Source organism: Anolis sagrei, chromosome X, assembly GCF_037176765.1.
Source record: "Anolis sagrei isolate rAnoSag1 chromosome X, rAnoSag1.mat, whole genome shotgun sequence".
Lineage (NCBI taxonomy): Eukaryota > Metazoa > Chordata > Lepidosauria > Squamata > Dactyloidae > Anolis > Anolis sagrei.
In genome coordinates, this window is record NC_090034.1 from 2,602,100 (window position 1) to 2,615,727 (window position 13,628).

General features: G+C 46.2%; 1 protein-coding gene across 1 annotated transcript in view; it reads right to left on the reverse strand.

The window, feature by feature from the left end:
* The window catches only part of LOC132780030 (platelet-derived growth factor subunit A), a 114,953-nt gene that overhangs the window by 21,991 nt on the left and 79,334 nt on the right, over positions 1-13,628 (reverse strand). Inside the window, exons 3-4 of the mRNA XM_067473207.1 lie at positions 12,618-12,722; positions 8,528-8,715 (exon numbers count right to left, since the gene is read on the reverse strand). Coding sequence (XP_067329308.1) covers positions 8,528-8,715; positions 12,618-12,722 — 293 coding nt within the window. The remainder of the gene's footprint in view (positions 1-8,527; positions 8,716-12,617; positions 12,723-13,628) is intronic.

Genomic DNA, 13,628 nt, shown 5'->3' on the forward strand with positions numbered 1-13,628 from the left:
CCATGAAAATGAACAAAATCTGACTACCAGTATTAAAAAAACTCTAAAATTAGAACAGCACAACAACAGAAAGGAAACAATCTGGGACATCTAATCACCTCTCAACAAAAGATTGCTCCAGGCACTGCCAGGCCATCAAATGCTAATGAAGGTGGTCAGTTGAAACATTCACACCTAGCTCCAGCAGACAAGAGTCCTTTGTCCCACCCTGGTCATTCCACAGATATATAAACCCTTTTTCCTAGTTCCAACAGGCCTCACAACCTCTGAGGATGCTTGCCATAGATGCAGGCGAAACGTCAGGAGAGAATGCCTCTAGAACATGGACATATAGCCTGAAAAAACCTACAACAACCCATTCCCACCTAGCTCCAGCAGACAAGAGTCCTTTGTCTCACCCTGATCATTCCACAGATATATAAACCCATTGTCCTAATTCCAACAGACCTCACTACCTCTGAGGATGCTTGCCACAGATGCAGGCGAAACGTCAGGAGAGACTGCCTCTAGACCATGGCCATATAGCCCGAAAAAACCTACAACAACCCAGTGATTCCGGCCATGAAAGCCTTCGACAATACATTATTTTCGTTGTTACTTCATAACTGTAATTTTTGGTACTGTTATGAATCATAATTGAAATACCTGATATAAAAGATTTGGCACAAATACCCACTAAACCCCAATTTGAATCCTGATGGGATTCAAGGAAGGATTGATTTAGTCATTTGGGAGTTGTAGTTGCTGGGATTTATAGTTCACCTACAATCAAAGAACATTCTGAACTCCAACGACGGAATTGAACCAAACTTGGCACACAAAACTCTTATGACCAACTGAAAATACTGGAAGGGTTTGGTGGGCATTGACCTTGAGTTTTGGATTTGTAGTTCACCTACATCCAGAGAGCACTGTGGACTCAAACAATGATGTATCTATATGGAACAAACTTGACACAAATACTCTATATCCCCAAATGTGAACAGTGATGGATTTTGGAGGAAATAGACCTTGACATTTGGGAGTTGTAGTTGCTAGGATTTATAGTTCACCTATAATCAAAGAGCATTCTGAACCCCACCAACGATGGAATTGAACCAAACTTGGTATATAGAACTCCTATGGTCAACAGAAAATACTGGAAGGGCTTGGTAGGTACAGACCTTGAGTTTTGGAGTTGTAGTTCACCTACATCCAGAGATCACTCAAACTGTGCATTCAAACAATGATGGATCTGGACCAAACTCGGCACGAATACTCAATATGCCCAAATGTAAACACTGGTGGAGTTTGGGGAAAATAGAATCTTGGCATTTGGGAGTTGTAGTTCATGGGATTTATAGTTCACCTACAATCACAGAGCATTCTGAACCCCACCAACGATGGAATTGGGCCAAACCTCTCACACAGAACCCCCATGTGGGCCACAGCAATGCGTGGCAGAGGACGGCTAGTAAAAGTATTAAAAAACACAATAGATTAAAACAATAACATTAATTATATAATCATATTTGTTTCCATTATCATAACAGTCATCATATGGTCCAATTCAATGTCCAAAGTGCCGTTGTGCCTGCTAGACAAAAGCCTGGTTCCAAAACCATGATTTCTGTTTTTTTCCTAAAGGAAAGGAGGGAGGATGCCGATCTAATTTCACTGGGGAGCAAATTCCACAAGTGGGGGGTCACCATGGAGAAGGCCCTGTCCCTCGTCCCTAGCAGACACATTTGCGAGGCCAGAGGGACCGAGAGCAGGGTCTCCCCAGTGGATCTTAAACTATGAGGTGGAACGTAGAAAACTATCCCGGAGGATCGTAAACTACCAAGCAGAATATGGTTGTCAATTCCACAAGCGTGGGGTCACCAGTGAGAAGGCCCTGTCCCTCATCCCCAGCACACGCGTTTGCAAGGCCAGTGAGACTGAGAGAAGGGCTCCCCAGTGGATCTTAAACTACGAGGCGGAACGTAGTAAACTACCCCGGTGGATCGTGAACTACAGGGTGGAATATAGTGGCCAATTTCACAAGCATGGGGTCACCATTGAGAAGGCACTGTCCTTCGTCCCCAGCAGATGCGTTTGCAAGGCCAGTGGGACCGAGAGCAGGGTCTCCCCAGTGGATCTTAAACTACGAGGCGGAACATAGTAAACTACCCCGCTGGATTGTAAACTACGAGGTGGAATATGGTTGCCAATTCCACAAGCGTGGGGTCACCACTGAGAAGGCCCTGTCCCTTGTCCCCACCAGACACATTTGCAAGGCCAGTGGGACCAAGAGAAGGGTCTCCCCAGTGGATCTTAAACTACGAGGCGGAACGTAGTAAACTACCCCGGTGGAACGTAAACTATGGGGCGGAATATAGTGGCCAATTCCACAAGCGTGTGGTCATCACTGAGAAGGCCCTGTCCCTCGTCCCCAGCAGACGCATTTGCGAGGCCAGTGGGACCGAGAGCAGGGTCTCCCCAGGGGATCTTAAACTACGAGGCGGAATGTAGTAAACTACCCCCATGGATCGTAAACTATGGGGTGGAATATAGTGGCCAATTACACAAGCGTGGGGTCACCACTGAGAAGGCCCTGTCTCTCATCCCCAGCAGACGTGTTTGTGAGGCCAGTGGGACCGAGAGAAGGATCTAGTTTACTACGTTCTACGAGGTGGAACGTAGTAAACTACCCGGTAGATCGTAAAGTACGAGGCGGAATATGGTTGCCAATTCCACAAGCGTGGGGTCACCATTGAGAAGGCCCTGTCCCTCGTCCCCAGCAGATGGGTTTGCGCGGCCAGTGGGACCAAGAGCAGGGTCTCCCCAGTGGATCTTAAACTACGAGTCTGAACGTAGTAAACTACCCTGGTGGATCATAAACTATGGGGTGGAATATAGTGGCCAATTCCACAAGTGTGGGGTCACCACTGAGAAGGCCCTGTCCCTCATCCCCAGCACACGCGTTTGCGAGGCCAGTGGGACCGAGAGAAGGATCTTAAACTATGAGGTGAAACAGAGTAAACTACCCCGCTGGATTGTAAAGTACAAGGTGGAATATGGTTGCCAATTCCACAAGTGTGGGGTCACCACTGAGAAGGCCCTGTCCCTCATCCCCAGCAGACGCGTTTGCACGGCCAGTGGGACCGAGAGAAGGGTCTCCCCAGTGGATCTTAAACTACAAGGCGGAACGTAGTAAACTACCCCGGTGGATTGTAAACTACGAGGTGGAATATGGTGACCAATTCCACAAGCGTGGGGTCACCACTGAGAAGGCCCTGTCCCTCATCCCCAGCAGATGCGTTTGCGAGGCCAGTGGGACTAAGAGCAGGATCTCCCCAGTGGATCTTAAACTACGAGGCGGAACGTAGTAAACTACCCCGGTGGATCGTAAACTACGAAGCGGAATATGGTTGCCAATTCCACAAGCGTGGGGTCACCACTGAGAAGCCCTGTCCCTCGGCCCCAGCAGACGCGTTTGCGAGGCCAGTGGGACCGAGAGAAGGATCTTAAACTATGAGGTGAAACAGAGTAAACTACCCCGCTGGATTGTAAAGTACAAGGTGGAATATGGTTGCCAATTCCACAAGTGTGGGGTCACCACTAAGAAGGCCCTGTCCCTCATCCCCAGCAGACGTGTTTGCGAGGCCAGTGGGACCGAGATCAGGGTCTCCCCAGTGGATCTTAAACTACGAGGCAGAACGTAGTAAACTACCCCAGTGGATCGTAAATTACGAGGAGGAATATGGTTGCCAATTCCACAAGCGTGGGGTCACCACTGAGAAGCCCTGTCCCTCGGCCCCAGCAGACGCGTTTGCGAGGCCAGTGGGACCGAGAGAAGGATCTTAAACTATGAGGTGAAACAGAGTAAGCTACCCCGCTGGATTGTAAAGTACAAGGTGGAATATGGTTGCCAATTCCACAAGCCTGGGGTCACCACTGAGAAGGCCCTGTCCCTCATCCCCAGCAGACGCGTTTGCGAGGCCAGTGGGACCAAGAGAAGGATCTTAAACTACGAGGTGGAACGTAGTAAACTACCCTGGCGGATCGTAAAGTACAAGGCGGAATATGGTTGCCAATTCCACAAGCGTGAGGTCACCACTGAGAAGGCCCTGTCCCTCGTCCCCAGCAGACGCGTTTGCGAGGCCAGTGGGACCAAGAGAAGGATCTTAAACTACGAGGTGGAACGTAGTAAACTACCCCGATGGATCGTAAAGTACGAGGCGGAATATGGTTGCCAATTCCACAAGCGTGGGGTCACCACTAAGAAGGCCCTGTCCCTCATCCCCAGCAGATGCGTTTGCGAGGCCAGTGGGACCGAGAGCAGGGTCTCCCCAGTGGATCTTAAACTACGAGGCGGAACGTAGTAAACTACCCTCGTGGATTGTAACTATGAGGTGGAATATGGTGGCCATACAAGACCCAGTGTTCCTAGCTCACGCCCCGCGATCCAACGGCATGATGCCTCTCCTAATTAGATATATTTCCCAGCCAAAGCCGGCTTAGGGAGGCCTACACTATGATCTCACCATCTTATTTCTTTTGAGGAAACAAGGGAGGTCTTTTCCACCTCCTTCCCAAGGGGGACTTTGACATCAGCTCGAAAGAGAATCCCAGAAAGAGAACAAGAGGCGCTCTCAGCTCTCTGGTGGGAAGAAGCCGAGCAGATCCCGTCCTCCAACCCTCAGCACCTCCTGCCTGACCCCAAAAGAGGATCTTCTGGATTATGGGACACACTACGGGCCATTCATCTCCAAAGATGGGAATGCCAACGAGCTTGTGAAACAATTAACTAACTATATCAAAGGACTGACTGGAAACAAATATGGATTTTCGGTTTGGAAATGACTGGAAGTGACCGTGAGGCCAGGCAGCCTTTCTCTACAAAGATTACTTTGGTCCTGTTTTAATTAACTTTGAGAACGGAGAGGATTTTCTCAAGACCTCTGGAGCACAACAGTTTGTGTAAAATGTGGGTTGATATAGATCACAGCAATCGGATGTTGCTTGCTGTAAATACAAGAGTCTTAACATCAACTGACAACATGTTTCTTCCTATTTCGCGTCGACTGGCATCCCAAGAATGGTAACTCCACTTGTGTCAACCCAATGGATGCCATTTAGGACCATCTGGGTGACCTCGCTCATTGCTCTTTACCACCAACTTGGAAAGGAAGTTCCCCATCCTTAATAGCATATAGTTCAGTATGAATGTGAATGTTTGATGAACCAACCTGGACACAACATATTATTTGAGAACACAGAAATGCTGGACCACTCTCACAACCACCATGTCAGACTACACAGAGAAGCCACTGAAATCCACAAGCATGTGGACAATTTCAACAGAAAGGAGGAAACCATGAAAATGAACAAAATCTGGCTACCAGTATTAAAAAACTCTAAAATTACAACAACTAAACAGCAGAGAGAAAACAATCAGGGACATCTAATCACCTCTCAACAAAAGATTGCCCCAGGCACTGCCAGGTCATCAAATGCTAATCAAGGTGGTCAATTGAAACATTCCCACCTAGCTCCAGCAGACAAGAGTCCTTTGTCCCACCCTGGTCATTCCACAGATATATAAACCCATTTTCCTAGTTCCAACAGACCTCACTATCTCTGAGGACGCTTGCCAAAGATGCAGGTGAAACGTCAGGAGGGAATGCCTCTAGACCATGGCCATATAGCCCGAAAAAAACCTACAACAACCCAAAAATCATGCAGTCTCAATCTGGTCCAGCATTCCAAATGGAAATTTGCTTTGAGATAAGAGCAATTTGAGTTAAGAGTGCAGCCACAGAACAAATTAAACTCTTAACTCAAGGCATAGCTGTGTATCCCCCAAGAGACCTGATGAAACGCCAACCCTGAGTTCCCTTCAAAAGCCCAGTAACTCAACCAAAAGCAGAAGGACTCCAAGATTGAACAAGCTTCTGCTGCATGGATGCTGCTTGCGCTTGCAAAACCTTTCCGTTTGCTCTTCAGCTAGAAGGTTAATTAGATCGCCCTCAATCCTCCCTTGCTCTCAAAATAAATGTTTGCCAAGCATATTGCTGTGAGGAAAAAATAAAAGGAGGCGCATATTTGAAAACACGATTGAGGCCTGAAGATGAATAACATCTGAAATGTCAGAACAGCATCCTCGCCTTCAACACGCAATATAGAATCCTAGAATCCTAGAGTTGGAAGAGACCTCCTGGGCCATCCAGTCCAACCCACTGCCAAGAAGCAGGAATATTACATTCAAATCACCCCTGACAGATGGCCATCCAGCCTCTGTTTAAAAGCTTCCAAAGAAGGAGCCTCCACCACACTCCCGGGGCAGAGAGTTCCACTGCTGAACGGCTCTCACAGTCAGGAAGTTCTTCCTCATGTTCAGATGGAATCTCCTCTCTTGTAGTTTGAAGCCATTGCTTCATTGCGTCCTAGTCTCCAGGGAAGCAGAAAACAAGCTTGCTCCCTCCTCCCTGTGGCTTCCTCTCACGTATTTATACATGGCTATCATATCTCCTCTCAGCCTTCTCTTCTTCAGGCTAAACATACCCAGCTCCTTAAGCCGCTCCTCATAGGGCCTGTTCTCCAGACCCTTGATCATTTGAGTCACCCTCCTCTGGACACATTCCAGCTTGTCAATATCTCTCTTGAATTGTGGTGCCCAGAATTGGACACAATATTCCAGATGTGGTCTAACCAAAGCAGAATAGAGCATGGGGAGCATGACTTCCCTGGATCTAGACACTATGCTCCTCTTGATGCAGGACAACATCCCATTGGCTTTTTTTTGCTGTTATTATTATTTTGTTGTTGTTGTTGTTGTTGTTGTTGTTGTTGTTGTTATTAATCTCTTTGAATTTTCATGCCCAGATCTGGACACAATATTATAGAGAAGAAGAAGAAGAACAAGATGATGGTGGTGATGATTATGATGATTATTATTATTACTAGCCGTCCCCTGCCACACGTTACTGTGGCCCAGTCTGTGTACATGTGTTTTGGGTGGGCATATATGTTTGTTTGTGTGTGTGTACATTTGTGTTTGCATATATAGATATATGTGGGTGTATATATGTGTGTGTATATATATGTGTGTATGTATTTGTGTGTTTATATGTGTACATGCATATTGTATACATGTGTGTGCTTGTCTATATGCATATTTGTGTGTATATATGTGTGTAAAAAGGTAAAGGTAGTCCCCTGACATGAAGTCCAGTCATGTCCGACTCTGGGGTGTGGTGCTCATCTCCATTTCTAAGCCGAAGAGCCAGCGTTGTCCGTAGACACCTCCAAGGTCATGTGGCCAGCATGACTGCATGGAGCGCCGTTACCTTCCCGCCGGAGCAGTACCTATTGATGTACTCACATTTGCATGTTTTCGAACTGCTAGGTTGGCAGAAGCTAGGGCTGACAGCGGAAGCTCACGCCGCTCCCCGGAATCGAACTTGCGACCTTTCGATCAACAAGCTCAGCAGCTCAGTGCTTTAACCCACTGAGCCACCGGGGGCTCCTATATGTGTGTGTATGCATGTGTATATGTGTGTGCATGTGTATATGTGTGTATGTACATGTATGAGTGTGTATATGTGTATATTTGTGTGTGTTTGTGCATATGTGTGTGTGTATAAATGTGTGCATGTGTATATGAGTGTATGTGTATATGAGAGATGGGCCAAAAGATTAGAGAGATGGGCCAAAACTAATAAAATGAAGTTCAACCGTGACAAATGGAAGATACTCCACTTAGGCAGGAAAAACGAAATGCAAAGATACAGAATGGGGGACGAGGCCTGGCTCAAGAGCAGTACGTGTGGAAAAGCTCTTGGAGTCCTCGTGGACAACAAGTTAAACATGAGCCAGGAATGTGATGTGGCGGCAAAAAAAGCCAATGGGATTTTGGCCTGCATCAATAGGAGCATAGTGTCTAGATCTAGGGAAGTCATGCTCCCCATGCTCTATTCTGCTTTGGTTAGACCACACCTGGAATATTGTGTCCAATTCTGGGCACCACAATTCAAGAGAGATATTGACAAGCTGGAATGTGTCCAGAGGAGGGTGACTAAAATGATCAAAGGTCTGGAGAACAAGCCCTGTGAGGAGCGGCTTAAGGATCTGGGCATGTTTAGCCTGAAGAAGAGAAGGCTGAGAGGAGACATGATGAGGGCCATGTATCAATATGTGAGAGGAAGCCACAGGGAGGAGGAGGGAGCAAGCTTGTTTTCTGCTTCCCTGGAGACGAGGATGTGGAACAACGGCTTCAAACTACAAGAGAGGAGATTCCATCTGAACATGAGGAAGAACTTCCTGACTGTGAGAGCCGTTCAGCAGTGGAACTCTCTGCCCCGGAGTGTGGTGGAGGCTCCTTCTTTGGAAGCTTTTAAACAGGGGCTGGATGGCCATCTGTCAGGGGTGCTTTGAATGCAATATTCCTGCTTCTTGGCAGAATGGGGTTGGACTGGATGATGGCCCAGGAGGGCTCTTCCAACTCGAGGATTCTATGATTCTATGATTCTATGCAGCCCAGAGCCTTCCAAGCCCTTCTCACCTTCACGTTTCTGTGGTGTATCCTGGAGGGCTGGCATTTCACACTGCTGGTGTTGCAGCAGCCCGTGCAGCGCTTCACCTCCACGCACGGCGGCCAGATCAGAAAGTTCGCAGACGTCGGGTCGATCTGACTCCGCGGGATCTCATAGATAACTGTTCGTGTTTTGCAGACCGCAGGAATCGCTTCCTCTGGAAAAGGAATGAGAGAGAGATGGATTAGCAATATCTTTTTTTCCTTTGGAAACAGCTCACATATAGGGCCCATCTACGCTGCCACATAATTGTATTGAGCCGGATTACATGGCAGTGTAGACTCATATAATGCAGTTCAATGCAATTCATGTTGGGAAATAGTAACCTTCCCAAACCTCCACTAGTTATTTGTTATGTATATAATTGTTTTCTGTATTGCATATGTGTATATTGGTCTGCAGTTTTTTTCTTTAACTCTATGTTGTGGGAGGGGCTGCAGGTCATGTGATCAGACCTGGGATTGTTCAGGACTCAGACTCCATTTTAGAACTGTTTTGCTTTCAGACGCCAGCAAGAACAGAATGCTTAGAGACTTTAATGTAGGAACGGTATGTTTAGAGACTTCAATGTAGGAACAGTATGCTTAGAGACTCCATTGGACTTTCAGACTAGACAGAGACTCTATAAGACTCTCAGAACAGAGAGATGCTTTATTTACTATTTACTATATTTGTATACTGCCCTTCTCAGCCCTCAGGCAACTCAGGGCGGTTTACAGAGGCAACTATTCGATGCCCAAGACTTTGGACTACTGATTCTAAGAAATGATCAGAACTGGGATTTTTCAGGACTCAGACTCCATTATTACTACTACTACTACTACTACTACTACTATTTTAGAACTGTTTTGCTTTCAGACGCCAGCAAGAACAGTATGCTTAGAGATTTCAATGTAGGAACAGAATGCTTAGAGACTCCATTGGACTTTCAAACTAGACAGAGACTCTATAAGACTCTCAGAACAAAGAGATGCTTTATTTACTATTTACTATATTTGTATAACGCCCTTCTCAGCCCTCAGGCAACTCAGGGCGGTTTACAGAGGCAACTATTCAATGCCCAAGACTTTGGGCTACTGATTCTAAGAAATGATCAGAACTGGGATTTTTCAGGACTCAGACTCCATTATTATTACTACTACTACTACTACTACTACTACTACTATTTTAGAACTGTTTTGCTTTCAGACGCCAGCAAGAACAGAATGCTTAGAGACTTCAATGTAGGAACAGTATGCTTAGAGACTCCATTGGACTTTCAGACTAGACAGAGACTCTATAAGACTCTCAGAACAGAGAGATGCTTTATTTACTATTTACTATATTTGTATACCGCCCTTCTCAGCCCTCAGGCAACTCAGGGCGGTTTACAGAGGCAACTATTCGATACCCAAGACTTTGGACTACTGATTCTAAGAAATGATCAGAACTGGGATTTTTCAGGACTCAGACTCCATATTATTATTATTATTATTATATTATTATTATTATTAATAATAATAATAATAATAAGAGAGAGTTTAATCTACGCTGATGATCGTGCCATTACTGCTCAAGCAGGGAGATTTGAGATGGTTGAACAGAAGCTTTCCGAAGCTCTAGGTGCTCTTACTGCCTATTACAGGGAAAACCAGCTGATCCCTAATCCATCGAAAACACAGACATGTGCCTTTCATCTCAAGAATAGACAAGCATCCCGAGCTCTGAGGATCACCTGGGAAGGAATCCCACTGGAGCATTGCAGCGCACCCAAATACCTGGGAGGAGTCACTCTGGACCGTGTTCTGACCTACAAGAAGCATTGCCTGAACATCAAGCAAAAAGTGAGTGCTAGAAACAATATCATACTAAAGCTGACTGGCACAACATGGGGATCACAATCAGATACAGTGAAGACATCTGCCCTTGCGCTGTGCTACTCTTCTGCTGAGTCTGCATGCCCAGTTTGGAACACATCTCACCACGCTAAAACAGTGGATGTGGCTCTTAATGAGACATGCCGCAATATCACAGGTTGTCTGTGCCCTACACCACTGGAGAAATTACACTGTCGACCCAGTATCGCACCACCTGACATCCGCTGGGAAGTAGCAGCCAATAGTGAAAGGACCAAGGCAGTGACATCTCCAGCTCATCCCCTGTTTGGGTATCAGCCAGCACGTCGACGACTTAAATCTAGAAATAGTTTTCTAAGATCTACAGAGACATTTACTGGAACACCTCAGCAAGCGAGAGTCCAAAAGTGACAGGCTCAAACCCAGAACCTCAACCCATGGCTGATACCAAATGAGAGACTCCCTCCTGGGCACACAGAGGACGGGGCGACTTGGAAGGCGCTGAACAGACTGCGCTCTGGCACCACGAGATGCAGAGCCAACCTCAAGAAATAGGGCCCCAAAGTGGAATCCACAACATGCGAGTGCGGAGAAGAGCAAACCCCTGACCACCTGCTGCAATGCAACCTGAGCCCTGCCACAGGCACCATGGAGGACCTTCTTGCGGCAACACCAGAGGCACTCCAAGTGGCCAGATACTGGTCAGAGGACATTTAGTCATAGAATCATAGAATCATAGAATCCTCGAGTTGGAAGAGACCTCCTGGGCCATCCAGTCCAACCCCATTCTGCCAAGAAGCAGGAATATTGCATTCAAATCACCCCCGACAGATGGCCATCCAGCCTCTGCTTAAAAGCTTCCAAAGAAGGAGCCTCCACCACACTCCGGGGCAGAGAGTTCCACTGCTGAACGGCTCTCACAGTCAGGAAGTTCTTCCTAATGTTCATATGGAATCTCCTCTCTTGTAGTTTGAAGCCATTGTTCCATTGCGTCCTAGTCTCCAAGGAAGCAGAAAACAAGCTTGCTCCCTCCTCCTCCCTGTGGCTTCCTCTCACATATTTATACATGGCTATCATATCTCCTCTCAGCCTTCTCTTCTTCAGGCTAAACATGCCCAGTTCCCTAAGCCGCTCCTCATAGGGCTTGTTCTCCAGACCCTTGATCATTTTAGCCACCCTCCTCTGGACACATTCCAGCTTGTCAATATCTCTCTTGAATTGTGGTGCCCAGAATTGGACACAATATTCCAGGTGTGGTCTAACCAAAGCAGAATAGAGCATGGGGAGCATGACTTCCCTAGATCTAGACTCTATGCTCCTATTGATGCAGGCCAAAATCCCATTGGCTTTTTTTGCCGCCACATCACATTGTTGGCTCATGTTTAACTTCCTCCCCATGAGGACTCCAAGATCTTTTTCACACGTCCTGCTCTCAAGCCAGGCGTCACCCATTCTGTATCTTTGCATTTCATTTTTTCTGCCAAAGTGGAGTATCTTGCATTTGTCCCTGTTGAACTTCATTTTGTTAGTTTTGGCCCATCTCTCTAATCTGTCAAGATCGTTTTGAATTCTGCTCCTGTCCTCTGGACTATTGGCTATCCCTCTCAATTTGGTGTCGTCTGCAAACTTGATGATCATGCCTTCTAGCCCTTCATCTAAGTCATGAATGGAGATCCTGAACAGGACCGGGCCCAGGACGGAACCCTGCGGCACTCCGCTCGTCACTTCTTTCCAAGATGAAGAGGAAGCATTAGTGAGCACTCTCTGTGTTCGTCCACTTAACCAATTACAGATCCACCTCACCGTAGTTCTGCCTCGCCCACATTGGACTAGTTTCCTTGCCAGAAGGTCATGGGGGACCTTGTCAAAGAAGGCCTTCCTGAAATCCAGACACGCTCCATCCACGGCATCATTCCCCGCATCTACCCAGCAAATACGACCATTCAGTCCTTGAAAATGGTCGAATTGAATCACGACAACAGGACAAACCTTTCCTCACGCTGCTCTGTGAACGTGCTGCAACATGAAAAATATGAATGCAAAGAATGTTCGGCGCATGTCACCCTCGTAGATTATTATGACTGACTTGTAGAAAGGAGCAGATAAGGAACTTGCAAACCTCTTTGGGTTTGCAAGTCCATTTTCCTTACACAAATGCCCTTCCATTGACCATTGCTGCCCAGTTGCATTTCTATGGAGATCTTGCAACCTTGTAGTTACTTACCAACGCTTCTTTTCCTGCGGATGGGCCTGGGGTGGTTTTCTTGCACGTGTTTGGCAGAATGAACGCTGTGAGATATCAAGTTTGTCTCCGAAATATCGTCATATCCTAAAAAACAAAGAAATTGAGTGTTTAGGATCATCTCCAAGGAACAACAAATGAAACTGATTCAAATAATTGCATGTTTGGAATTTGCATTGATCAGTTCTGATACATTCCGATACCATGTTTTTTTAAACAATAACAAGCCATTCTGATACATTCCGATACAGTAACAAGCCTTTGACAATAGTAACAAGTTATTTACTCCTTAACAAGTTCATGGTAATAATAAACTATTCAGTGTTACATTTAAATATGGGTTCTCTGTATCTATGTCAGAGTTTTTAAGCTTGGCTTGTGAGCGCTCCAGCTGGAGGTCAGCTGTGACCAGCAGTGCTGCAGAATTTGAAGAGGCACGAATGGAGGGCGAAAGAGAGAAATGTGCCAAAAGGAAGGCGCGTCAAGCCAACCCCAACCGGGACCGCCTTCCACCTGGAAACCAATGCCATCACTGCGGGAGAAGATGCAGAGCAATAATAGGGCTCCAAAATCACCTATGGACCCATCCTGGAGGATTATCCTACTCGGACAACTAGGGATCGCCTAAGTAAGTAAGTAAATATGGGTGAAAGCAGGAACACATTTCTTCACAGATGCATTACTTGCTTTGAGTTTTTTAATCTGTGCTGTTTGGACGTTGTTTTCTTTCCCTCCTCCCTGTGGAAATTGCTCCAGCACTTGTCTGCTGTGAAACGGACACACAGCTGATTTAAAGGAAGCACGAATGGAGAGCAATTAGAACTCTCCAAAATTCTTTATTTTAGACTTTATAATTCTTAAACAGAGCTTGAATTGAGGAAAAAGTGATATTCAGTGGAATTTTTTTTTAATTCACTCCATAATACGCTGGACCTCATATGCACACATGTAAATCTAATTATGTTTATATTAAGATATTAAGATAAAACCAGC